This window comes from Ictalurus punctatus, chromosome 26, assembly GCF_001660625.3.
Source record: "Ictalurus punctatus breed USDA103 chromosome 26, Coco_2.0, whole genome shotgun sequence".
In the NCBI taxonomy this organism is placed as follows: Eukaryota; Metazoa; Chordata; class Actinopteri; order Siluriformes; family Ictaluridae; genus Ictalurus; species Ictalurus punctatus.
In genome coordinates this window covers 19,287,834-19,311,333 of record NC_030441.2, presented here as the reverse complement: position 1 = coordinate 19,311,333, position 23,500 = coordinate 19,287,834, and the positions used below count along the sequence as shown (strand labels likewise).

The window sequence follows — 23,500 nt, the reverse complement described above, 5'->3', positions numbered from 1 at the left end:
ATATATATATATATATATATATATATATATATATATGAATAGTTATATAGTTAATACACATGCGCACACAGTACAAAAATATTCTTATAATTTATAAATCAACACAATTTTCATATAGCATTTTACAGATGAGTGATCTCACACCTGAACCTACATAAATGATGCATATACCTTTGTCTATCTTCCATAAATATAAATCTCTCTCTCTCTCTCTCTCTCTCTCTCTCTCTCTCTCTCTCTCTCTCTCTCTCTCACACACACACACACACACACACACACACACACACACACACACACACACACACACACTGCTATTAGACTTAATTAAATACTATACATACAAGAACAAGCAGTTTCCACAGATAAACAATACACCCAGATGAGATCTATGCCCTTACATGCCCTAATAATAAAACACCAGATCCTGATGCTTTGTTCTATAAACAGTTCTGGACTATCCTGACACCACACTTCAACAGATTAGTATCTGAAATTAAACTGAATATGAAACTTCTGATAGAAATGAATATCACCAGTATATCACTTCACCTAAAATCCATTAAAGACCCCACTTTAGCCTCTAGTTACCGTCCTTACCAATCCCATCACTGATCAACACAAACACAACTCATTAAAAACTGACAGTTAACCACGAACATGTGTAGACTCCTCAACCTGGTACATTACACATCACATCAACATATAGAATCAGTAATAGTAACACTTGATGCAGAGAATCCTTTAATAAAGTTAACTGGACATTTCTACTCACCACTCTTCATAGATTAGATTTCAGTGAATCATTTATTCATTGGATAAAAATACTCGACACATCACCAAAGGCCACAGTTATCTCTAACGGACTGATATCACACAGTTTCACTCTACACAGAAGCCCACTCTCTACATCCCTATTCGCCATTTTTATAGAACCATTAGCTGCAGCAATAAGACAGAATGTAAACATTAATCGGATCCAGACAGCAAACATGGAATACAAAATCAGCTTATATGCTGATGATATCATACTCTTCTTACCAAAACCTACAGTATAGAATCAATACAAGAATAATTTTTAAAAAAATGTTTGGGTAGTAGAGTAAAACTTTCAGTTACACAGTTAACTAGTCCAAATCCTCTATGCTCCATCTCAACATGAAACTGCCCAAAAATACAGTACAATCTCTGTCTATCCCCATAAGCACTGACTACATCACTTATGTTGGTGTAAAAATATTACCTCACTAACCAAGACCAATATATAATCAAGTGGATAAAGCCCAGTCAGATAAATGTGATTTGGCGAGATGCGGAACAGGAGCTATGCAATAAAATCAAAATCTCAGACCTACCATTCATCAACACTGATATTAAATGCCACCCCTGCTTCAAAAGTCCAACAGCTTGATGGAAATTTTATAAAACAATAAATTCACCAGTCCAACTAACCGAAAATGCTCCCATATGGCACAACCCGACTTTGCAAACACAGTGAAGATAAACATCCCCAAATGGGTAGACAAAGGCATTACACACCTTAAACACATATGTAAAAAAACAACACCTTTTCATCATTACCCTTATCTAGCTGAGAAGCATGGAGTAGAAATAAACATTTCCTTGAATTTCTACAACTTAAATCCATTATATGCTCTAAAAGCAACCTAAAAGACAGGACATTATAGCCTACCACCCCCATTCCTATCAGAACTACTAAATCTCTCACAACAAATGAAAGTCTTATCCAAAATATATAAAATATTATCCAAATACAACTCCTCGATTACCATACCTTGTAAATAAAATGGGAAGACAACTGAACAATCACACCTAGAGAAGACTTTTGGCGATAACATGTCCATCGTAGCTAATAACACAAGTCTGCACCTGATACAATACAAAATAATCCATAGAATTCACTACTCAGGGCCAAAAAAAGGAATTTAAAAAATAAAAATAGAAATAGGCTCATGTGATTTTCTACTTTCCACTATGGCCAAGTTGTGGTGATGTTGAATAATTGGGTGAATGTTGTTTATTTCACTCTGCTGTAGATCGCAGTGGGATCCTCATCATTGGAAGGCCTACAGAAAGAGAGTAAATGATCACAGTAAGATCCAGCAGAAGATCATTTCCAGCTCTGTTAGAGTGGAGGAAACAGACCTGCTCCTCTCACCTGTAGTCAGCACCTTTGCGAGTGAATCTGACACTAGAGTACTGAACCTCATCATCCTCAGAGGCAGAAGCTTTCACAGCAGAACTCTCAGTGTTCCCAGGGTCAATGGCACTCCGACGTACAACGCTGGCATAGAGAACTTCATCCGGATTGGCCGAGGCTGAAGCGGATGCCGTAGCGATTGGATTTGTCACTGCTACGTTGGCGTAAAGATCATCCTGAGGTGTGAGAACATGACATCACAGAGACAGAGTGAACATGCCGAACATCTACATTGCAGCTTTGTTGAATTCTGGACTGTGATTAGTCAGAAGATGGTGATAAATAGTAGCGCTGCCCAAATCACAGCTTTATATTAATGCACTCGTTCTAATAAGTTCTAGTTTCTATAGTAATAGCTCATTCACAGGAACTCTGTTCCACCTAAACAGATTTAAAAACATGTATAATCATTGACATGGTCGTTTAAGGAATCATTTATTTAACATGTATGGAAGGAGTCTCCAGTGTCAGCATTTTAACAGTAAGAGGTAAGGCTGGAACTTTTTTCCCAGCATTTTCAGGACATAGGACATTATGAGTTTCTCAGTAGCATAACAAGCTGCGTTGATTTTTTTACTAATTAACTTCAAGGGAGAGAATAAAGAGAGGGCTGGTAAGGAAAGGTTTATCGCTGCTATAATGTCAATAAGAACAGGAACTAACCTGTTTTACAGATGTCTCACAACATTAAATGTAACTATAAACAGACAATAGTATGAAGTGTGATACATGAATAAATAAACAAGCAGAACAGGGGATGTCGGCACCACCATCTAACCCAGCCATTCTTGTTCCTAATTTATATGCCTGAAATATGTATGAAATATTCTTCAAACAAGAAGGAAGCTATTGATGAAAACATATTTCTGAGATTTGACCTTGATGTGACCATGACCTTGTTTGGATCCATTCCAAATGTAATCATTTCATCTGCTGCTTATAATGGTAATTCCATATAAATCCGACAAACACCCAAAACTTGTTCTGGAGATTTTTTGCTTATGAGAATGTCAGATGTAAGCACAGAAGGATCGAGTGGCAGAGGCAGTGCAGTCACTGGTAAATCGCTGTTTTATAAGTAAAAATAAAATAAATACAACACAAAACGCACATACTGTTTGAGGAAATTAATCACCATTGTGGTGGAAACAGTGACTCATCACCCCGTGAGTTATTTCACTATAATAAAAACACGGTGAAGTTTTTAAATGACAGTGCAGATACACTTCTCAACAATTATCTGTACATTATTTACCTGTTTAAAACTTTGGTCTACTGTTGAATCAATTCTTTTCTTTTTCCTGTTGAATCAAACAACAACAACAACAACAAAATATCAAGAGTGAACTATTAAACACGAAACATACGCAATGTGGTCAAAAGTATGACCATCACACCAATGTGTGGTTCTTCCACAAACTCTACCCACAAGGTTGGAAGCACACAATTGAATAGAATGTCTTTGTATTCTCTCACAGGCTCAAATCTATTTCAGTTCACATTTTTTCATATAGTTTACATAAAAGTTACTCAGTTAAAAATATGCGTGTTAAGTGGAAAAATATTCAAACATGCAGAAAATTCAGTAAAAATTCTAAATATAAACTCACTCCAATTTTTAAATGAAGATGAAAAAATCTTGTATTTTCTTACCTTATAAACAGGAAGGTGATGATGAGACAAACACACACAAACACAACAGCCCCAACACCTGCGTACACACCTAAGCTCTGAACCCCTGTGTGGACGATGATGTGATAATGAATCAGTGTTAAATATTTATCAGTGTGATTCTGATTTATAGATTTACATCATCGCTCTTACTGTTTAAAGTGACGGACACTGCAGCTGATCTCTCAGAGCCGTGTTGATTCTGAGCCTCGCAGTAGTACTGTCCACTCTGTAGTGCTCCGTAACTCTGTCCAGATCCTACAGGTGACGATTCATTCTCCTTAAACCAGGTGTAGTTCTCCACAGGTGGGTTAGCATCACTGCTGCAGGTCAGAGTCACTGAACTGCCCTCCACTATTTCACCAGAGGAGTTGAGGAACACTGAGACGTTCTTTGGAGGATCTAAAATGGGTAGGAAAGTGAAACTTTAAAGTAAATCTATGACGGTTTTATCTCTTATTAACCGTGAGATCTTCAGCTTTAACTTACACAGAACATTCAGAGTTACACTGATGGAGTCCTGATGTCCGACTTCATTACTGCAGTTGCACTTGTACTGTCCACTGTCCTCAGAACTGATCTTGGAGATGTTGTAGGTATTTCCTTTTCCTACTGATGTTGTCCCCTTAAACCAGGTGTAGTTCTTCACAGGTGGGTTAGCATCACTGCTGCAGGTCAGAGTCACTGAATTGCCCTCCACTATTTCACCAGAGGAGCTGAGGGACACTGAGACGTTCTTTGGAGAATCTAAAATAAGTAGGAAAGTGAAACTTTAAAGTAAATCTATGAGAGTTTTATCTCTTATTAACTGTGAGGAGATCTTCAGCTTTAACTTACACAGAACATTCAGAGTTACACTGATGGAGTCCTGATGTCCGACGTCATTACTGCAGTTGCACTTGTACTCTCCACTGTCCTCAGATCTGATCTTGGAGATGGTGTAGGTCTTTTCTTTTCCTACTGATGTCGTCCCCTTAAACCAGGTGTAGTTCTCCACAAGTGGGTTAGCATCACTGCTGCAGGTCAGAGTCACTGAACTGCCCTCCACTACTTCACCAGAGGAGCTGATGGACACTGAGACGTTCTTTGGAGGATCTAAAATGGGTAGGAAAGTGAAACTTTAAAGTAAATCTATGAGAGTTTTATCTCTTATTAACTGTGAGGAGATCTTCAGCTTTAACTTACACAGAACATTCAGAGTTACACTGATGGAGTCCTGATGTCCGACTTCATTACTGCACTTGCACTTGTACTCTCCACTGTCCTCAGAGCTGATCTTGGAGATGGTGTAGGTATTTCCTTTTCCTACTGATGTTGTCCCCTTAAACCAGGTGTAGTTCTCCACAGGTGGGTTAGCATCACTGCTGCAGGTCAGAGTCACTGAACTGCCCGCCACTACTTCACCAGAGGAGCTGATGGACACTGAGACGTTCTTTGGAGGATCTAGAGAGTTCCATGATGAGAATGATGAAAGCAGTTCAAGGCCATAAGCAGTGTAAATTTATCTTTCATCAGTTCTTGAATATAATTTTCAGCTCATCTCAGTGCTTTTATTTAACATTATGTCTGGCTCCTAATGAATATAAAACCCACTTCACTGCACAATAGAGTCATAAATCTGAGAATCTTTTTATACTGTAATAATTCTGGGACACCTTCTTGTTATCATGCCTGTGTGTGCTCGTATTTTCCCTTCACATGGTCAACATCCAATTCTGTATAGATTCATTATTCCTAAATGTTTAAAGTTATTAGCACCTGTGTGTGTGTGTGTGTGTGTGTGTGTGTGTGTGTGTGTGTGTGTGTGTGTGTGTGTGTTTCTTTTTTAATGCTAATATAATAAACATTTTCATGTCTTACAATGACAGTGAAGGCAATTCAATGTCATTACATTTTTGCCTTAATTTCTGTAAATATGAAGTGATTTATGATCTATTGAGTTATAAAATATATAAGAAGGTAAATAAAGCTCACATCTGACTCTGATGGTTTGAGCAGGAGAGGGGAGATGTTCATATCCTCTTACAGCACAGCTATAACTGCCTGCATCCTCACTGCTGACCGGCTGCAGGTGGAGTTCATTGCTCTTGGGGGTGTTTGTGGTTAAATCACGTCTGTTTTTGTACCAGATGAATGTTGGATCAGTCAGACTGCAGGTGGTTTTACAGATCAGAACGACTGATTGTCCCTCTGTCACTTCTGCAGGAGCGATCACCTGAAGATCTTACACACCGAGAGAAACATTCAATCAGGAAAGCTGTCCTGAAGACAGTAAAGTGTCTACTTTTAAACTCTGCTCTCTCACAGTGTTTTTCTATCTAATGATAATCATTTCAGTTTTATATTCAGTGTTAATAACCTTCTCAACTCTGGAGACTAGTCGCTTTTACCACAAGCACCTATTGTTCAATTTAATTTATAAAGAACATGTTAGAGATCTTCATTAATCCGCTTCAAAACTCTGACTCTCCTGTATCTAAAGAGAGATTATGTTCAGAGTGATAGATGTAGAAAATAAGATGATTTTATTTACCTGTAACAGTGAGTATGACTCCAGGATGACCCACGTATCTTTCTCCTGTTTTATTTGTTATGATTCTGAAGCAGTACGTGTGTTCATCTGATTTCTTCACGTCACTCAGTCTGAGGGAGAAGTGTCTCTGTTCATCTCCTAAATACTCCACTCTGTCTGAGTAACCTGATTCATTACGCAGATCAGTCGGTTCTTTACCCTTAATTGGGTTTATTAACCAAAACCTGTTCGTCACATTAAGACCTGTTGGATGTGTGTACGTGACGTTCATAAACACTGTAGATCCTTTTAAAGCACAGAGATTTAGTTTGCTGTATGTCACACTCCATTTATTCCCAAGAGCTCCTGAAACATGACACATGAAAGAGGTGATTAGAGGTCATTATCCTGAGCCCCATAAAACACTGGGTTATCTTACAGCTTCACTTCTCTCCTCTGGAACTCCGGGTTGCAGAAATAAAAACAATTCTTTACCGTCACGGGGTTCGGCCCGGTACAAGATGGAAAACCAGTACCGAGCACAGCCCGCTATTTAAATGGATAGAAATGTGGAAATAATAATAAATCTAGTGCATGGAGAACAATATATAAAATGATATAATCTAATGTAATATAATATAATGTAAGATAATATTTGATCTAAAAAACCGGACAGAAAATCCAGAGCGCTACTGGCCAAGACTCATTATATATTATTATATATTAAACAGTGTTCATTGGTTCACCTGGAGATCAGCACCCCCTAGAGGCGAACCATCAACATTTCGTAACGTTTCGAAACAGCAATGACGTAATGAAGCCTCGTTTGCTGTAATCACGTGACTTGGATCGTTTGATATGCGTTCAGAACCAATGATTCGAAACAGAAGATTCATCAAGGTTTCAAAGCTTCAGGAAGTCCACTAATATTTAAATCGCTCTTTCACCAAGGATTCGAACCCTACCACTATCAGACCATGATTCGTACAATATCAGCTCAAGTGAGGAGCAGTGTTATATTATATTTATAATGTTGAAATTATAACAAAAATCTAAATACACTGGTGGTTCTACTTGTATTTATTGTCTCTGGGGTGTGTAGTCGTGATGATGTTAATGTGTGACTCACCTGAGATCATGAACAGAAAGACCAGATGAAGTGGAGAAGCCATTTTGAGGAACATCATTACTGGAAAGATTCTATAGAAACAAAATATATAAAATGTATTTATAATAAGTCACAACAACATACAATCGGACGCTCCTCATGAACAGATTAAGGAATGTGAGTAATTGTTGATACGGTGAAGTTTTCTGTAAGGAGATGTTTATTTAACGTTTATGGAAGGAGTCTCCAGTGTCAACGCTTTGTAACAGTTAGAGGTAAAGCTGTAAGTTTAAGTGTCCTGATATCTTCAGGACAGAGGAGTTCATACTTTACATCACACACAGCATTAAAAGTAACAATAAACAGATAAAAAGTATGACATCATTCTTTAAGAAAATATTAATTAATGGCAGATTGTTGTGGTATAAAAGGAATAAACAGCAGGGACGTGCTGTTATAAGAAAATAATTAACTTCAGGGGTTTAACAGTAACTCATATTAATCACATCAGTATTTTACACCACACACAATCAATTATATTCGCTCGTGAACACAAATGTAACAAATGTGACACAGACAAATGTGGGTAACGCCAGTTAAAGCAGGCAAATACTGATAAATGCTGACAAACGCTGATAATGGCTGGTAAACAATGATAATGGCTGGTGAACACGGATAATGGCTGGTAAACACTGGCTCAGTCTGTCCTTACTGAGTTTTTTTTATGATTGCTATGACAATTTTTTCAATACTTTTAACAATTTTCCTAAACTCTTAACACAGTTAGCACAACATCTGTCTGTGTAGGCTATACAATTAACACATTTCTTGTTGTTTTGACACAAAATGCATACAGTTAACACAAATGTTAAATGCTTGAACTTCTTTTACACACAAACTAAACCAAGAGCAAGACAATGGAACTTTACTGCCAAATTTACACATGCCTTCACACTGTATGTCAGAACAGATAACATCACGCTCTAAACCTAACCTCTAGGCTAAAGTCAAAGTGAACAGCTGTTCATATTGTGAACTGAAGCACACACACACACACACACACACACACACACACACACACACACACACACACACACACACATATATCCCTGTATTTTATTCCATTTCAACTGAGAAACAGCTAATTGAACTTATGCAAATAGATCAATCACGGCTGATCCCCATCTAGGAAACACACTGAGGTGTTGAGGTTCTTTCAATCGCATGACCATATGGTACACAGTAAAAAAGGACCTCTTTGGGCTGACCTTGTGTGGAAAAGGAACAATATAGAGCAACACAAAGAAAGTAAGAAAAATGCCTATACGAGGGAGAGGAAGATGAGTACCAGGACAAGGGTACTGGGTAATGGCTGAAAATGCTGGTAAACACAGATAATGGCTGATGAACGCTGATTAAGGATGATAACCAATGGCAAACTCTGATAAATGCTGTTAAGAAATGCAGATAATGCCAGTAATGGCCAGTAAACACTGGTAAATGCTGATAAAGGCAAAGGCTGATAAACAATGGCAAACACCAGCAAACATTCTAATGGCTGATCAAGGCTGGTAAAAGGCCGATAAATGACAGTGAATGTTAATAAACACTGATAATGGCTGATAAATGCTGGTAAACGCTGATGAAGGCCTATAAATGATGGTAAATGCTGATAAACGCTGATAATGCCTGTCAAACATCGATCATTTCCGATAAGTGCTGGTAAATGCTAATAATGGCCGATAAAAGGTCTTAAATGCCTGTTTAATGCTGATTATCACTCTAAAAACAACACCCTAATGAATTCCACACTATTCAGCAATGTAAAGACCTGCCAGGTGGTACTGGGTTTTTTCACATTCAAGGAGCACAAATCCATATCTCTGTCTAGCGATCCCACAGTCACCATTCGATTATCCGTTCCACTGCCCTTCACTCACTACAACATGCATTAATCTCAACATCTGGACGCCTGCTTAGTTTAAATCCAGGCTTCAGCAGGGAACACATAGCCTCTAAATCACAGTTAAATAAGTTCTGGGCTCCCGGTCCAGGCACACATAGCCAACTAGGCCATTAGATATAGTACTCACACATAGTTCAGTAGAGTTAAGCCATTCAGCAAAGCAGGCCCAGGCACACATAGCTAGTACACACTCGAGTCCTATGGCTCATCGGAGCAGCAGCAGTACACACGTTTTGTCAGTCAGATCTGTATCATCGTCTGTGCACGTCTGTCAGAGCATGTATTCATATTCACCCAGCAGCAGCATAGCAGATCTAGTCTACCAAGACTAAACCTACTTACACACTCCATTTCTATCAATAACAGCTGAGAATCTCATTGAGAGAGTTGTCATGACTGAACTTTTTATAGAGGTTTTAATTATTCACAATAATCAAACATTCACCAGCCACAAATGAAAACCTGTACATGAAGTCACTGTTACCAAATCTACTCAGAGAAGCTAACACATGCTTAAAACATTGCTTCATTATTATGCAGTAATTTGCATATTCATAGAAGTGTCATTATTTGCATAGCAGAATCTGATACTTGAAAGAGAGATTCTCTGGAAAGATGTCTAAAGTTAAATAAAATACAAAAATCACACATATTTTACAAACCAGGATGTATTAATACAGAAAGGTGCAGTGCTGTCAGTTAGGGTAAAGAATCGGGTAAAAACAGAATAATTATGTAGATTTATTATTATGCATGAAGCTAAGTAAATATTTCAAATGTAAATAGAGCGTGCACTAGTGGGACAAACAGCAGTGATAACCGATTCTCTGTCTCGCTGGTTCATAAGTTTCAATATGTCACCAATAAACTCAATTAAACAGCAGAAGATTTCATCAGAAACTAAGAAAGGAAAGACCAGGTATATAGAAGACAAACTGAACTGAAACTCTAGCTGTTTGATACAAATCTGATCAACGAATAGGAGCTACATGTATTGGCCCCGATGGCCTTCCACACTACATCACCACAGTTCCACCAACAGCCGCAGCTACATAATCAGTCTTTCTCCTCTCTGCTCCTGGAGTACTCCTGCTCTACTAATGTCAGTGTTTTCCCTTTTCCCAACACACCTGATTCACCTCAGCAGATAATTAATAAAGCAGACCTGAGTGTGTTAAAGCAGGAAAATAATAGATAAGATAAAAGTACTATATAAGATAACATTACTCCTGTATGAGGACTCAGAAACATGACAATAGAGGTGGGTCACATGACCAAAATGTGAGTGTTGATGTGATATATCCTTCAAGGTATTGTGGAGGGGAGGTATTTCTGAAACTCTGCAACTCACAGCTGGGGTTCCTCAGGGGTCAGTTCTGGGTCCAGTATTCTGGGTTCTGGGTTTAGTATTAATTTCTATTAATACTAAATCTCTGGGGCCTGTGACTAAGTTTCATGGCTTCTCATATCATTGCTATGCTGTTGACACGCAGCTCTATTCGTCCTTCCAGCCTGAAGATCCTTCTGTCACTACATGAATCTCTGCTTGCCTGTCTGAAATCTCAAACTGGATGAGGGAACACCACCTTAAGATCAGCTTGGCAAAGTCTGAGCTTCTCTTCATCCCAGCCTGTCCCTCAATCAACCACAACCTCACCGTACAGCTCGGCTCAACCACACTCAAGCCAACCAGGACGGCCAGGAACCTTGGGGTGACTTTTGATGACAGCTTGATCTTTAGAGAGCACATTTCAACAATTACACGGTCCTGTAGGCTCATTCTGTATAACATCAAGAAAATCAGACCCTACCTCACCGAACAGGCCAGACAGATACTAGTCCAGGCTCTTGTCATATCAAAACTGGACTACTGCAACTCACTACTCTCGGGCCTCCCGGCCAGCTCCATCAAACCTCTTCAGATGATTCAGAATGCAGCAGCGTGCCTCGTCTTCACCCAGCCCAAAATAACCCATGTCACACCCCTCTTCATCTCCCTCCACTGGCTTCCTGTAGCCACCCGCATCAAATTCAAAGCGTTGATGCTCACCTACAAGACCTTGTCTGGAACAGCACCCTCCTACCTCAACTCTCTCCTGAAGGCTTACGTTCCCTCACGCAATCTGCGATCGATCAACGACCGACGCTGAGTAGTACATACTCAGCGTGGCTCAAGGTCCTTTTCCAGAACCTTTAAATTAACTGTGCCTCAGTAGTGGAATGAACTTCCAACCTCAATCCGGACCTCAGAATCTCTCACCATCTTCAAAAAACAGGTAAAGACCCACCTCTTCCATGAACACCTAACTAACCCCTAAAATGCCAACCCATTATCCTAAAAATAAATCAATAAATAAAACTACCCTAGCTCTTACACCTCTACTCTGTGCACTCTGCTTCTCTAGAACTCAATTATAAATGTTGTACAGTAGCACTACTTGTATTGTTCTCTGCCTGATATATCGCTTTGCTTGTATTTCCTCATTTCTAAGTCGCTTTGGATAAAAGCATCTGCTAAATGAATAAATGTGAATCTGACGTTGAAAATAAGCATTTAACATTGAACATGAGGAGAAAAAAAAAAATCATTTTTATTATTTGCCATTTTAAATTTTCAATATTTTTTTAATGTTCCGAGTTTGAAATTGTTATAAAAATACACAAAAAGCAACAATTATCTCAGATATAATTTATCATGAAATCAGTATTATACTGTATATCCATAATTCCCAGTACAGATAAACAATCAGTAAAAACTGCTAAATGTCACGTAGTTCCCAATTTAACACCACAAAGTACAACTGCACTGAAAACCCAACACTGAGCGTCTCTATGTTCCGGAAATGTACATATAATGAGGAAATTTAGTAAGTAAACAATATTAAAGTTTAATGTTTTCTTACGGTGCCTTCTCGACCCTCATGTCCAGCAACCAAACTATGACTAAATAAAAGCATGAGAGAAAGAGAGTGTGAGTAAGACGTGCTGATGTTGTACTGTATGTGTGAACACACCCCTTCGTTTCCTTTATTGCTAAATTTGTCCCTCCTTCTGTACTGGAGAAAAAAAACACTGACAAAGAAAGATGAAAGATTTGCATTTTTAATGAATCTAAAAGAAAATACTCGACATGCTCCCTAAATATAATAAACCCTAAGAGACTAGCACTGAAGCAGAGAGTTTTCACCTCGAGTATGATAAAGTCATTTTTGTGTAATGTGTTGTGTGTTTGTGCATTTATTACCTCAGATGTTTTACACAAAATAAAATTAATTAATACCAGACCTTTTATTATTTTTTTTATTAATTAAGCCTCAAAACTTTAGGCTTAATTACCATTTTCAAAAAGGTCTCAATGCACCAGCAAGACTGTGTTTGCACCAGAGTAAAAAGTGTGCATGCACTTTGTACTGGACATTTTAACACATCAGTCCAATGTGTGAACAAATGAACCTACTGCCTTTCCACGTCAGGAAGTGAAACAACACCCCAAACCACCAAACACATGCACTACAACGTTTTAAACTTTGTCTTAATTTGAAATAAGGTCTTATGGATATTTATCTAATTGCGTGGTATATTTGATCTTATTGTGAGACTTTCTATCCTCCCCAATGTGATACAACAAGCATGTGGTATTTTTATCGTCTGTATCTAAATTAAGAATTAAGCCAAAGCCCTTCATAAATGAACAGCCTAGCTCATTGCTTGAAAATGATCTAATGCTAATGCTAATCTTTACTACTGCTAATGCTTGCTAATGCTAACTCTAGCTGAAATGTACTCTAGCGGCTGCCGTACATCCTGGGGGCAGATCTTTGTGAACAAGAGTGTGAGTGTGTCGCGTGAGAAGATATTTCAAGACGAACACACTCGACACTGAAAACACAAACACTGCAGTTACAGAGAAGATTATATCTAGAAATATCCGTGAGTGGAGATAATACTGAATATAAGGCAGTAATATTGAAGTTAATACTATAATGCTGAATAAAATACTACAATAGTAAATGTTATACTGTAATACTAAATGTAATACTATAATGCTATAATGAGTATTATACTACTGTTTACTATATACAAATGTTGTACTGTAATTATAATGCTGTAATACTTAAAACTGCAGTATGGAATTTTTTTGGTTTGTTAAAATTGAACAAAAATCAATTATTGAGTATATTAAATAGATCAGTGTTCAAAACTGTCTCTTTACATTGTCCTGATTCGCAATTCAACTCATCCTCTCGTTCAGATCCTCCATCAGATCCCCTTGTTTCTGCTCAGATCTCAGCACATCTGGCAGACATCTCATCATGGATTGCAGATCATCAGTTGAAGCTTAATCCCAGCAAAACATCCCAGGTGATTCATCACTATGTCAGGATCTTGTGATCTCCCTGGACAACGCTCTGATCCCACTTTCGGTTACTGCATGCAACCTTGGGGTAACCATGGACAATCAACTGTCCTTTTCCTCTCTCATTGTTAATTGGACATGCTCATGTTGATTTCTTCTTTACAAGATCAGAAGGATTCATGCATTCCTATCCATACAGGACACACAGGTGCTGGTTCAGTCTCTTGTCATTTCGAGACTGGACTACTGCAACTCACTCCTGGCAGGTCTGACTCTGAGTGCCATTCGACCTCTGCAACTGATCAAGAATGCAGCTGTTTGACTTGTTTTCAACCTTCCTAAGTTCTTCCACACCACCCAAATTGCTACGCTCCCTCCACTCGCTTCCTGTAGCTGCCCGCATCAGATTTAAAACTCTGATGGACCAGCACCCACTTACCTCAAAGCACTTATCACACCCCGCATTGCACCACACTCCCTCCGAAACTCTAGCACCACTAGACTGGTGCCACGGTCTCTCAGGGTACAAGGAAGACATGCATCAAGACTCTTCTCTGTTCTGGCACCTAGGTGGTGCAATGAACTTCCCCATGATGTTCGAACAGCTGAGTCACTGGAGATCTTGAAACGACGTCTAAAGACCTACCAAAGGAAAGGTGTAAATGGTGAACGTTCAGACTTACAGTAAGTCATCAAATATGAATAATGCACTCTGTGAGATTTCAATATACAAATAATGATTGGACGTTTGAGAAATTTTTCGTTTTCATATTCTAAAAGCGACTCATGTAAACACCTAAATCCCAGTATTGTCTTATTCAGAATGAGATCAATAATTAGATTACTGCTGTCCATGTAAACGTAGTCACTGATACATGACTATGTGAATAGAGGTTTATTTATGGAAGGAGTCTCCAGTGTTAGCGCTTTGTAACATTCAGCGGTAAAGCTGTAACTTTAAGTTTTCCGACCTCTTCATGACAGAGGAGTTTACACTTCACGGTGTCTCTGTTACACGACAAGCTGCATTTCTTTTGTTTTATTAAGTTCTAGATAGAGAATAAAGAGAGACTGGTGTGGGAAAAACCTTTATATATATACTGCTATGATGTAAGTGACAACTGGAACTAACTTGTTTCGTGACATTCCATAACATAAACTGTAACTATAAACGGATAGAAAAGTTTGCAAATCGCTATTGTATTAGAGAGAAAAAAAACACATGGAGACATGCTGTTATGGGAAAATAATCAGCGTCAGGGTGGTGACAGTAACTTTGCTTCATCACACCACTCCATCACAGTAGTTTACACCACACACACACTGTGTCTCATTTCTTACATAATAATCACATTATATTCTAGTAGTATGAGGACCACTCTTTACAGAAATTTAAATCAATTTAAAAAATAGTCGAACATTCACAAGCGGCACATGAAAACCTGTGCATGAATTCACTAACTGTTGTGCACTAATTTGCATATTAATTGAATTGTCATAATTTACCTATCAGAATCTGATATTTGAAGGAGAGATTTTCAAAACACGTGTTAAATAGAATACAAAAGTCATTCACATTTTACAAACCAGCGGTCTTTAAACTATCATCATTTTAAACCTTGCATGCGTACGTTATTCTTGTGCATGCGGATGTCTGTACAGTACATTTCGAACTGACCTCCTGACCAGAAGCCCCTAGTGGTAGGAAAGTGAAATTACTCTAAACTGGTTATGACGAGCTCCATCGCATGTAATCATATCAGCATAATGGACAGAGGAACTACTGACTTTGGTGGACACGATGCAGGTGACAGATGAAATGTAAAGTAAAATCATACAGAAGGTGCATCATAAGAGTGATTTAGATGCATAGCTGCACAGCTTGTGCAGGAATCTCAGCAACTCACCCTACTTTTAGAGAGGCCAACAAAACACATGTATTCATATCAGTCACGCTGCAGTGCTTTACTTTTCCAAACATTGCAGCGGAAAAATCAACAATAATGAAGGATTTTAACACCATCGCAAGGACAATAAATGTAAGTGGTTTGCCATATGTGGTTATTTGGGGGTGGTTAATTATATAAATGAATGTGGTTTTGCACAAACAGACAGGATCAGCGGACATTTCAGAGACAGATCTGCAAACATTTTTACAAATTTGTGACAAGTATTCTGTACAAACATTTCAGTATTTAACGTACCCGCAGAGTGCGTATTCAAACTTCATGTGCAATGGCCCAATGGCGAATAAAGAAAAGCGTGAGAGGAAGAGTGTGTGGTGAAGATGTGTTGCTGATGTTGTTTTGTATAAACACATCATATTGTTTCCTTTTTCCACCGAATCACTTAATCACTTCAACAGAAAGATGTATTTTTACTACCAACACAACAATATCTCAGATATAATTAGTTACAGTATTGAAATCATATCTCAGTATTTTCCAGCGCTGATAGGTGATCAGTAAAAGTTTCTGAATATAGCAGAGTTAGCAAAAGAAATGACAAAGTGCATTGAAAATAAAATGTACACTGAGCCTATGAGTCTATCTTCAGGAAATGTAGATATTTGACTAATGAGTGAATTTAGTAACTAAAAACTTTCAACTTTTTTCTTACCTTGTGAACTCGACCCTCCAAGTCCACCGGCCAAACAGGGAATAAAACAAAGCGTGAGAGAAAGTGTGTGTGGGGGTTAAGACGTATTGATATTGTTTTGCATAAACACACAATTTTATTTCATCATTTTTCTGAAGTAGTCAGTTCTTCTGAAATGGAGAAACTACTCCAGACAAAGAAAGAGAAAGAAAGAGATTTATTTATTTATTTATTTTCTGATTTACACTTTACCCTCTCGAAGCCCATCTCAACATTACACAACTATGAAGAACCGAAGAAGCACTCTGAACCTTGAATTAGGCTGAGAAAGGAGACCTCTTAGCATCTGATAGCGCTTCTCTGGAATTGTTTAAGCCTTAAAAAAGTTAGCATGGTGTCAGCATGAGAGTAAACAGTGTATGCATTGCACTTGGGGTGTTTTTATCACTTCAGTCCATATGTGCAAACAGAAAGGGAGGAGGTTCAGATGAATCCACTGCCTCAGCAACCGAGTAAGTGAAACACAGCACAGTCAGCATCACCACGTAACACACACAGTACACAATGTTTAAAACTGTCTGTTCAACTTTAAATAAAGAGCTATAACACACGGTAGGATACGAACACATAGTGTATTTATAATATGGATAGCACAATATGTTTTCCTGTCCCCTTTAACATTTATTTTAACAGTGAGAGAGGGTGTTGAATTGTCCTGTAGTGCAGTAACACTGCACTGCCACATGGGGCAGTCATGAGCAGCTACTTTTCTAAACACCTAAACACTAATCTCACAATTCAGTCCTGTTTTTAGGAATTAAACAGTGAGTACACCTCTCACATTTTTGTAAGTATTTGATTATATCTTTTCATGTGACGACACTGAAGAAATGACACTTTGCTACAATGTAAAGTAGTGGGTGTACAGCTTGTGTAACATTGTAAATTTGCTGTCCCCTCAAAATAACTCAAAATAACTCAACACACAGCCATTAATGTCTAAACCGCTGACAACAAAAGTGGAACTTTACTCGGGAAACCCCCAGCACGCCCTAGGCAACCCCGCTGCGACAAAACACCTCACACCCCCACTTCGACACACACGCACACATGCACACCCACACCCTCTCACAACCCGTTGGTGTATAAAGATTTTCTCCACGAGAGACACTGAAACGGCCTCCTGTGTGTCTGTGCTCTGTGCCCTGATGGCTAAGTTCCCTACAGTAATTATCAGAACTAATCTTTTATCTGTCATTCACAGGTCGGATAAATAAATAGGACTCTTTTTTATAAACTCCAGATCCTAATTAATCCAGTTTAAAGACCAATGAAATTCCAGAGAGGATCTTTAATCCAAATACATTCCTTCTAAAGCATCAGATTGCAGACTGAAGATCAGAGCTGTAAAATCAGCCCTCTCTGGACATCATGTGTAACTGCGTTTTAAACATCTCAACTGTTCATGTGCAAAGATGAATATATTCCTGGAGCACAACAGCAGTGTAACACACATGATTCAGATCTGTAATTACTTACTCAAACCTTCATTTAAGTGTAATCGAGCCGCTGTAACATGGAGATTCTCTCTATGACTGAGCACTATAAATATGCAGCAGATCACACAGAGATTATTTATGTTTATTGCTTATTAACGTTTATTTTACTTTGTAAAATTAGTAGGAGGAGCAGCAGGAGTATTTTTACTCTACTCAGTAGATTATTTTGGGAAGTAACAGTACTGTTATGACATTTGACGTGAACAGCGACATGAACAGTTCACATAAAAAGTGGAATAATATGTTTTATCTGTTTATTTGGAGTGAGACAAAATGAAACAAGGATGTATATGAACAGCTTTGGCTAGTTAAAGTGGCTCTACTGCGATATATACAAGAGCTTTATCCTGGTCAGAGTCACAGTGAATCAGGAGTCTATTCCAGGATCACTGGCTGACAATCAGGACCTCATGCTGTGTTTGAATAAAGCTCATAACTCACAAAAAACAAGCAAACAAAAAAAACAACAAAAAAAACAACAAAAAAAACAAAACAAAGAAAATGGCCCCTCAACTCAGAATTCCTACTCAGAAAGTCAGGAAGGTCTCCTCAACCCCGAGTTCAGTACATGACATCAGACCAACATGGCCGCTCACACCGTCAACAGTAAATAAAACATCACTTCACCACTTTAAATGAGTTTACAGCAGTAATTACTTTAGATCAATCAGCACTGACACATTAGCTGCTTAAATCTATAACACTGACCTACAGCGTACAGTTCTGAGAAAGTTAATACATCATAATTAGTTTTATTTCTCACTAAATACACATTCTCTGCTAAATATATTTCCATTCTGGACTTCAGTTGAGCTTCAATCCCTTTATTCAGTTACAAAATTCACAATAAAGAAGCGATAACTAATGAGTGAAAACTCTACAGCTGACTGGAACAGTCCTAACCTGCTGGCAGGAGAAAAAGTACTTCACACACTGCTATAAAATGATTAAAGCTGCTTTAAATGGCTGTAAGATGCTGATGTCGCTGGTGTAAAGGAGCGATTCAGTTTCTCCACTTCAGTGAGGAGCTCTCTCTATTCATCAGCTGTTTCAGGACTCATTTCATTCATCATGTTCCTCAAAGAAACAACACACAGAAACATCAGAACTGTGTGTTAAAGCAGAACACGTTACTAACATTTATTTACATCAGTCATCATCACACACTCTCTGATTTACGTTTATTAACATTACTGATTAGGAAATAAATCTAAAATTGCTGTTGGAGTTACAGCTGTGTATTGTAGCTCTCACATCTTCAGAGTAAAAGAATAATATTATCACATTACTCGAATCTAATGGTGGTTTGGGGTTTAAAAGATAAAACTCACTGCTCTTTAGTCAGAGGAAGTGGGCGTGTCAGCAGGAGGCCTGGGATGAGAAATCTGTGAAAAAAGATAGAGGCCACGCCTTGTTGAATTTGACCAATCAGGTGTGTGACTCCAAAGAAAAATCAAAAAGTGAAAACAGCTCTCACTGCATAAATCTGGATTTAATAGAACACAGATTTCCAACAATAAAATACATCATCATTCGGTTAGACCATCATCATCAAACATACTACAAGGAACTGTGTTTTTCAGTAAACACTTACTGCAAGTGTGTGATACACATCATCAGATGTCCGGCCCGCGAGGTCGAGAGCTGCGTACGTGTCGTCTTTAGCGCTCGGCCCGATGTTCTGCGGAGAGGAGGGTGGAGAACGTGAGCAGGTTCTGCTGAAGATCTTTACAGTGAGAGTTTATTATGAACAAAGCAGCCGCCTGATGGACATTTCTGTAATAACTCACCTGAGAGTCACCTTCATCTGCCTTTTTCTTCTGTCTCCTGCTTCTGCTCACACAAAGTCAAATATTTATCCATCGTGAGCTTCTTCAGAGGAATTAGTGATGAATTTATCAGCACAAAGAAATACAAATTCTAGTATTTTCTTACCTTATAAACAGGAAGGTGATGATGAGACAAACACACACAAACACAACAGCCCCAACACCTGCGTACACACCTAAGCTCTGAACCCCTGTGTGGACGATGATGTGATAATGAATAAGTATTAAATATTCATCAGTGTGATTCTGATTTATAGATTTACATCATCGCTCTTACTGTTTAAAGTGACGGACACTGCAGCTGATCTCTCAGAGCCGTGTTGATTCTGAGCCTCGCAGTAGTACTGTCCACTCTGTAGTGCTCCGTAACTCTGTCCAGATCCTACAGGTGACGATTCATTCACCTTAAACCAGGTGTAGTTCTCCACAGGTGGGTTAGCATCACTGCTGCAGGTCAGAGTCACTGAACTGTCCTCCACTATTTCACCAGAGGAGCTGATGGACATTAAGATGTTCTTTGGATGATCTACAATAAGTAGGAAAGTGAGACGTTAAATGAAATCTATGAGTTTTATCTCTTATTGGCTGTGCGGAGATCTTCAGCTTTAACTTACACAGAACATTCAGAGTTACACTGATGGAGTCCTGATGTCCGACTTCATTACTGCACTTGCACTTGTACTCTCCACTGTCCTCAGATCTGATCTTGGAGATGGTGTAGGTCTTTCCTTTTGATACTGATGTTGTCCCCTTAAACCAGGTGTAGTTCTCCACAGGTGGGTTAGCATCACTGCCGCAGGTCAGAGTCACTGAACTGCCCTCCACTATTTCACCAGAGGAGCTGATGGACACCGAGACGTTCTTTGGAGGATCTAAAATAAGTAGGAAAGTGAAACTTGTCTCTATTATAGTTTTTTTTTTTTATTATTATTTATTTATTTTTTAATCTTATTAACTGTGAGGAGATCTTCAGCTTTAACTTACACAGAACATTCAGAGTTACACTGATGGAGTCCTGATGTCCGACTTCATTACTGCACTTGCACTTGTACTCTCCACTGTCCTCAGATCTGATCTTGGAGATGGTGTAGGTATTTCCTTTTCCTACTGATGTTGTCCCCCTAAACCAGGTGTAGTTCTCCACAGGTGGGTTAGCATCACTGCTGCAGGTCAGAGTCACTGAACTGCCCTCCACTATTTCACCAGAGGAGCTGATGGACACTGAGACGTTCTTTGGAGGATCTAGAGAGTTCCATGACAAGAATGATGAAAGCAGTTCATGGCCATAAGCAGTGTAAATTTTTCTTTCATCAGTTCTTGAATATAATTTTCAGCTCATCTCAGTGCTTTTATTTAACATTATGTCTGGCTCCTAATGAATATAAAACCCACTTCACTGCACAATAGAGTCATAAATCTGAGAATCTTTTTAGACTGTAATAATTCTGGGACACCTTCTTGTTATCATGCCTGTGTGTGCTCGTATTTTCCCTTCACATGGTCAACATCCAATTCTGTATAGATTTATTATTCCTAAATGCTTAAAGTTATTAGCACCTGTGTGTGTGTGTGTGTGTGTGTGTGTGTGTGTGTGTGTGTGTGTGTGTGTGTGTTTCTTTTTTAATTATATGCTAATATAATAAACATTTTTATGTCCTACAATGAGAGTGAAGGCACTTCAAGGTCATTACGTTTTCAGTACATTTTACTTCATTTCTGTAAATATGAAGTGATTTATGATCTATTGAGTTATAAAATATATAAGAAGGTAAATAAAGCTCACATCTGACTCTGATGGTTTGATCAGGAGAGGGGAGATGTTCATATCCTCTTACAGCACAGCTATAACTGCCTGCATCCTCACTGCTGACCGGCTGCAGGTGGAGTTCATTGCTCTTGGGGGTGTTTGTGGTTAAATCACGTCTGTTTTTGTACCAGATGAATGTTGGATCAGTCAGACTGCAGGTGGTTTTACAGATCAGAACGACTGATTGTCCCTCTGTCACTTCTGCAGGAGCGATCACCTGAAGATCTTACACACCGAGAGAAACATTCAATCAGGAAAGCTGTCCTGAAGACAGTAAAGTGTCTACTTTTAAACTCTGCTCTCTCAAAGTGTTTTTCTATCTAATGATAATCATTTCAGTTTTATATTCAGTGTTAATAACCTTCTCAACTCTGGAGACTAGTCGTTTTTACCACAAGCACCTATTGTTCAATTTAATTTATAAAGAACATGTTAGAGATCTTCATTAATCCGCTTCAAAGCTCTGACTCTCCTGTATCTAAAGAGAGATTATGTTCAGAGTGATAGATGTAGAAAATAAGATGATTTTATTTACCTGTAACATTGAGTGTAACTCCAGGTTCACCCTGGTATCTTTCTTTTGCTTCATTTGTTATGATTCTGAACCAGTACTTCTGTTCATCTGATTTCTTCACGTCACTCAGTCTGAGGGAGAAGTGTCTCTGTTCATCTCCTAAATACTCCACTCTGTCTGAGTAACCTGATTCATTACACAGATCAGTCGGTTCTTTACCCTTAACTGGGTTTATTAACCAAAACCTGTTCGTCACTGTAAGACCTGTTGGGTGTGTGTACGTGACGTTCATAAACACTGTAGATCCTTTTAAAGAACAGAGATTTGTTTCGCTGTATGTCACACTCCATTCATTCCCAAGAGCTCCTGAAACATGACACATGAAAGAGGTGATTAGAGGTCATTATCCTGAGCCCCATAAAACACTGAGTTATCTTACAGCTTCACTTCTCTCCTCTGGAACTCCGGGTTGCAGAAATAAAAACAATTCTTTACCGTCACGGGGTTCGGCCCGGTACAAGATGGAAAACCAGTACCGAGCACTGCCCGCTATTTAAATGCAGAGAAATGTGGAAATAATAATACATCTAGTGCATGGAGAACAATATATAAAATGATATAATCTAATGTAATATAATATAATGTAAGATAATATTTGTTCTAAACAACCGGACAGAAAATCCAGAGCACTACTGGCCAAGACTCATTATATATTATTATATATTAAACACTGTTCATTGGTTCACCTGCAGATCAGCACCCTCTAGAGGCGAACCATCAATATTTCGTAACGTTTCGAAACAGTAATGACGTAATGAAGCCTCATTTGCTGAAATCACGTGACTTGGATGGTTCGATATGCGTCCAGAACCAATGATTCGAAACAGAAGATTCATCAAGGTTTCAAAGCTTCAGGAAGACCACTAATATTTAAATCGCTCGTTCACCAAGGATTCGAACCCTACCACTATCAGACCATGATTCATACAATATCAGCTCAAGTGAGGAGCAGTGTTATATTATATTTATAATGTTGAAATTATAACAAAAATCTAAATATACTGGTGATTCTACTTGTATTTATTGTCTCTGGGGTGTGTAGTCGTGATGATGTGTGACTCACCTGAGATCATGAACAGAAAGACCAGATCAAGTGGAGAAGCCATTTTGAGGAACATCATTACTGGAAAGATTCTATAGAAACAAAATATATAAAATTTATTTATAATAAGTCACAACAACATACAATCTACTGAGCTGTTAAACCTCCTTTTCTTTAGAGAAATTATTATGTGATGAAATACAATTATCACAGCATCCATCAGAAGTCTTCCATTATCTGAAAGATAATATTTATTTTT

The 23,500-nt window shown here is 38.4% G+C and overlaps 2 protein-coding genes across 2 annotated transcripts; both read right to left on the bottom strand.

Annotated features, from left to right (window-relative positions):
• Nucleotides 1-49: 49 nt before the first annotated feature.
• LOC124626041 (B-cell receptor CD22) lies at nucleotides 50-12,406 on the bottom strand. Its single transcript, XM_053675957.1, has 12 exons — nucleotides 12,379-12,406; nucleotides 7,531-7,601; nucleotides 6,423-6,767; nucleotides 5,864-6,112; nucleotides 5,075-5,332; nucleotides 4,727-4,984; nucleotides 4,379-4,636; nucleotides 4,043-4,291; nucleotides 3,872-3,956; nucleotides 3,474-3,519; nucleotides 2,177-2,394; nucleotides 50-2,084 (listed from the first exon to the last, which is right to left on the bottom strand). The coding sequence occupies exons 1-12, from the start codon at nucleotides 12,396-12,398 to the stop codon at nucleotides 2,036-2,038; spliced, it is 2,106 nt and encodes a 701-aa protein (XP_053531932.1). The 5' UTR covers nucleotides 12,399-12,406; the 3' UTR covers nucleotides 50-2,035.
• A 5,740-nt stretch (nucleotides 12,407-18,146) lies between these two features.
• Nucleotides 18,147-23,349, bottom strand: LOC128629174 (B-cell receptor CD22). The gene is made up of 11 exons (XM_053675952.1): nucleotides 23,263-23,349; nucleotides 22,161-22,505; nucleotides 21,602-21,850; nucleotides 20,803-21,060; nucleotides 20,433-20,690; nucleotides 20,096-20,344; nucleotides 19,925-20,009; nucleotides 19,780-19,822; nucleotides 19,584-19,670; nucleotides 19,321-19,374; nucleotides 18,147-19,066 (listed from the first exon to the last, which is right to left on the bottom strand). Exons 1-10 carry the CDS (start codon nucleotides 23,318-23,320, stop codon nucleotides 19,327-19,329), a joined length of 1,680 nt encoding a protein of 559 aa, XP_053531927.1. The 5' UTR covers nucleotides 23,321-23,349; the 3' UTR covers nucleotides 18,147-19,066; nucleotides 19,321-19,326.
• Between the last annotated feature and the right edge of the window lie 151 nt (nucleotides 23,350-23,500).

Bases quoted from the DNA above. Each gene is read 5' to 3' on its own strand.
- LOC124626041 (XM_053675957.1), bottom strand. From the start codon at position 12,398: ATGAGGGTCGAGAAGGCACC. The intron at 5,333-5,863 runs GTGAGCTTTATT...GGAACTCTCTAG, and splicing joins TCAAACCATCAGAGTCAGAT to ATCCTCCAAAGAACGTCTCA. The intron at 4,292-4,378 runs GTAAGTTAAAGC...TACCCATTTTAG, and splicing joins TGTAACTCTGAATGTTCTGT to ATCCTCCAAAGAACGTCTCA.
- LOC128629174 (XM_053675952.1), bottom strand. From the start codon at position 23,320: ATGATGTTCCTCAAAATGGCTTCTCCACTTGATCTGGTCTTTCTGTTC. The intron at 20,010-20,095 runs GTAAGAGCGATG...TCGTCCACACAG, and splicing joins AGTGTCCGTCACTTTAAACA to GGGTTCAGAGCTTAGGTGTG. The intron at 19,671-19,779 runs GTGAGTTATTAC...TCCTCTCCGCAG, and splicing joins CAGATGAAGGTGACTCTCAG to AACATCGGGCCGAGCGCTAA.